This window comes from Oculina patagonica, chromosome 8, assembly GCF_052425735.1.
Source record: "Oculina patagonica isolate OP01 chromosome 8, crgOcupat, whole genome shotgun sequence".
NCBI classification, from domain to species: domain Eukaryota; kingdom Metazoa; phylum Cnidaria; class Anthozoa; order Scleractinia; family Oculinidae; genus Oculina; species Oculina patagonica.
The window spans coordinates 25,824,322-25,829,208 of NC_135765.1; the positions used below are offsets into that span (position 1 = coordinate 25,824,322).

The 4,887-nt window shown below is 38.3% G+C and overlaps 1 protein-coding gene across 1 annotated transcript in view; it reads right to left on the minus strand.

Moving 5' to 3' along the window:
* Positions 1 to 234: 234 nt before the first annotated feature.
* LOC144664250 (uncharacterized) overlaps positions 235 to 4,887 on the minus strand; it is an 11,495-nt gene continuing 6,842 nt past the window's right edge. Inside the window, exons 4-6 of the mRNA XM_078525354.1 lie at positions 3,917 to 4,030; positions 602 to 715; positions 235 to 359 (exon numbers count right to left, since the gene is read on the minus strand). Coding sequence (XP_078381480.1) covers positions 235 to 359; positions 602 to 715; positions 3,917 to 4,030 — 353 coding nt within the window. The remainder of the gene's footprint in view (positions 360 to 601; positions 716 to 3,916; positions 4,031 to 4,887) is intronic.

Here is a 4,887-nt window from a genome sequence, read left to right on the forward strand (position 1 = left end):
GCATTAATCAGTTTACAGGAAATGATGAATTTTTGCAGATCGACACAATTTGATTTCGCAACATACAAGGCTAGACCACAACACCGGGAACTCCATGCCCTACGTACCCTTTGCAACAAGTTAAGTGTGTGTGTTCTATAACGTCCCCTGCGACCATAACAGTAAAGTTGCAGGAGACGCGGCCTATGATTTACTGTCCTTATCTGAGAAGACTAGAATGTCTAACCAAATTAATCATATCTTACCAATACTGCAGTTTTTTCCTGTGTAACCAGGAACACAACTACAATTATAGTGGTTCACCCCGTCAGTACAATTTCCACCATGTTGACATGGGTTATCAGCACACTCATCGATATCTAAAATAATAAAAAAAAAGTTTAATATGCCACAACTACTCAAGCTAGATTTTCTCAGAGGGTTGTCTTTTTTTAGTATTTACGCATATCAGAAACGGTCTTACGTCAAACGTCAGTAGGTCTTTAACTAATCATAGCAAGTTTTTTCTCACTTTTTGTTCGCCACTTTATTCATATATTTTGTTTTTGATTCCAAGTACTAATACATACGCTTAATATATACACGAGACAATCATTCTTACCAATACTGCAGTTTTTTCCTGTGTAACCAGGAACACAACTACAATTATAGTGGTTCACCCAGTCAGTACAATTTCCACCATGTTGACATGGGTTATCAGCACACTCATTGATATCTAAAATCAAAAAGTACGTCAATCATGCAAAAAAGGAAAAGAAATCGGAAATATATGTTTTTAGAATTTGCGCATGTTTTTGTGATCTTTAGTTTATGGCAGGGGACAGGCATCAATGGCGACCGAGTGTAACCTATGAAAATAGCTTCTTATATTTCTCCTTCTTAAAACAAATTATGGTGTTTGCGTTCATTAGTTCCAAATAAATGATAGTTTTCAATAAAAAAAATGTTCCATTAAAAGATAGAAAGGCAGAACAGGGTCACTACTTCAAAGAATTAAAGGGAAAGTTCATATCAAAATAACACTTTTTACGCCAACGGAAAGGTAATACAAAGATATGTTATTAACCACAATTTCAGCTTCCAAAGAATTTAAACCTTATGAAATCCTTGTCTGAAATAGTCCAAAAATTGAAAACCGGCTGCCGCCATCTTAGAGTAACTTAGAGGCCTGGTGATGAAATGCGTGACGTCAAAGAGCTCAACTTTTACTATCTGTTGCAGTTGATTTTGTGCAAAATGATGCTGTAAAAAGAGGCATTTCGAAAAACAAGCCAATACAAAATTAACATGGAGTGTCAAATATTTAAACAATAATTAAACTCCCTGCCAAACTTTAGGCCGAACTATTTGACGTCACATACCATCACCAGGCTGCTAAATTACTCCAAGATGGCGACCGCCAGTTCTCGATTTTCGGGCTATTTCAATCAAGGATTTCATAGGGTTTGAATACTATTATGGAAGCTGAAAGTTTGGTGACTAACATATCTTGGAATTACCTTGTTGTTGGTGTGAAGAAAAAAAAATGCCATTTTGGAACAAACTTCTTCTTTAAAGGGACTATGTCAACGAATTTTAACTGATTTTTGAACCGCCAAAATTTGTATTTGTGTCGCAGAAAACCTAAAAATAATAGTCCATTTTTAATAAAAATTGCTATTAAGAGCACTGAGACTCTTAACGAGAATCTCTGGCTGCGGATGGCTCAGATGGAAACGGATTGCAATTTGAAAACATTAGGCAAACGATGGCAAATTATTTCCGCGCGTCTGCGAAATATCGATTTTTTTAGCCGTAGCTTGATTTGTATCCGGAAATTAAGGTTATATATTCCTTTAGATGTTCAAAGATAATGTTTATTCAGGGTTAAGTTCCCTACCACTAATTTCAGAACAGTTTAGACCAAAAATATTTGAAATCCCCCGTGACATTGTCCCTTTAAGACCAAGGTAACAATTATAATAATCCTTGTTTACCAATACTGCAGTTCCTTCCCGTGTAACCAGGAACACAACTACAATTGTAGTTGTTAACAAGGTCAGTACAGTTCGCACCATTTTGACATGGCTGATCAGCACACTCGTTGACATCTAAGGGAAGACAATGATTACTTTAAAATTCTATCGAGCAAATACCCAAATTCCGGTAATTGCATTTCTATCTTTATGATTGATTCAACGTTCTGATGTTATGAGCTTATCGAATCCCAACCAAGCTGTCAAGCTGGAGTAGAAATTTCTAGATGCTTTACACAATGTAAACAAGGATAAACTCCGGCCTGATTTGTGTGTGCTAAACACTGTCCTGTGTTTCATTTGGCTGGTCTTTCGTTCGTTTTTGAAAAATTACACATGCAAAAAGACAAGGTTTTTGCTGGCGCGACGTCTTTTTGACGTTTCTTTTACAAACGATAAACAAAGGAAACCTTTTGTTCCGCAAAACAATGAAACCAGCTACAGTTTTGGGATTACAGGCCTAGCCCTAACCCCTAACCTTAACCCAAGCGAAAAAAGCTTAACCCTAAACCCCAAGGGTTAGGGTTAGGGTCTGACGCTAGGGTTTCATTTCAAATTTAGGGTTAAAATGCTAAACCCAAGTTTAGGGGTTAGGGTTAGCGTTCGCGTTTTAAGCGGCTAGCTTTCACTGCAGTCTGCTTGCGGTTAGCTGCTTTTTGTTGTTTCGGGCAAGACTATTGTAATCTGTTACCGTTAGCTGTAATTTGAGGTGAAAGTGAAATAAAGACTGATTGTTGATTGAATACGTTTGCTCGTGTTGTCACATTATACTAGTTTTGCTTTCAGTTAAGTGCCGCCGGCTTGCTCTCACTTCTATCTCCACTCCTTACATCATCACACATCTACAAAATACCGCGAAAACAAGATAAACTAAGGCACGAATCGATTGATTGATTTATTGATTGATGAATATTTAATGAGGCACAGAAAAATTTTTAGCGAGGGAAGGTCCCCTACCAAACCTATAAAGAATTTTTTAAAGTCTAAAACCAGGTCACTTCTCGGCAACTTTGTCGCGGCAGTCCCCAAGCAGACCCTGCAAAACTCGCGTTGACGAAGTTCCCGGTTCTTGTTTTAGGCTTTTTATGCGGCCAGCTTCAAAACTACCTTGGTTTGTGCAACGTTTTTTCCGAAGCGCTAAACAGCGCTGTTGTACAAAACAAAGGCAGAAACATCACTCAGTTCTTCGAGCGATGCTGTAAACTTACGGGTATTCAGACTTAATGATGTCCTTCAACCACCTGGCAGCCGTTCTTGAGCTAAAACTATAAACTTCTTCGTTTTACTTTCAAAGGCGCCATTTCGCTCAATTCAAACTCTTCCGCCTCTAACATGTGACCTTACGTCACAATGCAGTATCCAGTCCTACTCTACTCAAATCAACAAGAAACATGGCAGGCAGCGAGTCGAGGACATGCTTGTAAAATGGTTTCTCGCCTTCCGTAGACGCTTAGAAAACCCTGCAGGGAAAGATGTACACGCGATGCGTTGGAAAACTCAGACTGCTAGCTGACTGGGAGAACGTAAGCTTGCAAAATGCCTTTTCTTGCACACATTATTTCTGAAAAACGAAGAAAAGACCAGCCAAATGCAACACAGGACAGTGTTTAGCACACGTAAACAAACCAGCATTCGCAATTTGGAGCTGTTTTGATAACGTTCGATTTAGCCAGAAAGTCCAGGCAACGTTCTTGTCGGGAGCTCTTCATATGATGACCATAGTTTCTCGCAAAAAAATAAAGATAGAAACTGTCTTAAACTTTTAAGTTAATACTTTGTAACTTAACATAGCTAGTTTACTTTCTTTCTCTATCTAATTTAAAAATATTTTATTTTTACATTTCTATGATTCCAAATATTAACACATATGCTAAAGGTAACTACAAGTCAATCCTTCTTACCAATACTGCAGTTTTTTCCGGTGTAGCCGGGAACACAGCTACAATTATAGTGGTTCACACCGTCAGTACAATTTCCACCATGTTGGCATGGGTTATCAGCACACTCATCAATATCTAAAAAAAAAACTATGTCAATCATGCTAAAAACTTGAAAAAAAAAAAATTAACAACAACAACATCAGAAGTGTGTGTTTTTCAGAACTTGTGTATTTTTTGTGATCTTTAGTTTATGGCAGGAAACAGGTGTCAATGGCGGCTGACTCTAACTTATGGAAATAGTGGTAGATATTCACCGAGCCGCGATCGGCTAGGTAAATATCCACCACATTCACCGACACTGAGGGGAATAATTGTTTTAGTATATACCACACAAGTTGAATAACTAGCGGACTAAAACAACACTTTCGGTAAACAAAGCGACGCACGAAGGCTGTTTGTTTCTCTTTAGCTGCCTGGAGGTGAAAGGATTTCTTTTTTCACGCAGGAAACATAAATGTTTTTTTTTATGTAGCTTGTGGCGATATAGTTCAAAGCTTTCGGTGAGGAATTACACCATTGCTTCTTACATGAACGTGAGGCAACCTGGGGACTAGTTCGACCTTCGATGAAGCATTATCACAACATGGCGTATTACTTCCGAGTTAACCAATCAGCGCGCGCGAAAAGTACTATTCACTTGTGTGGTATATACTAATACTATCTATTGTAGTTTACTTTTTAGCGGTTAGTGATTTGTGGTTAGCGTTAACTTCAAGAGTGTTTCGGGCTGTTCCAGCGGTGTTCCTGGATTTAGTACTTGCAGTTAACGCTCGGTAAACCCTACTTTTTCTTGCATTTATTTTTCACGCTTGGTTGCATAGTTGAATAAGCAATTCTAACCTTAGCGCGCGCATTCTTCCTTTATTTTTGATTGGTTCGTTTTGAGCATGCGCAAATATGAAAACACATTAACCTTGAGCTCTTAGGGCTTG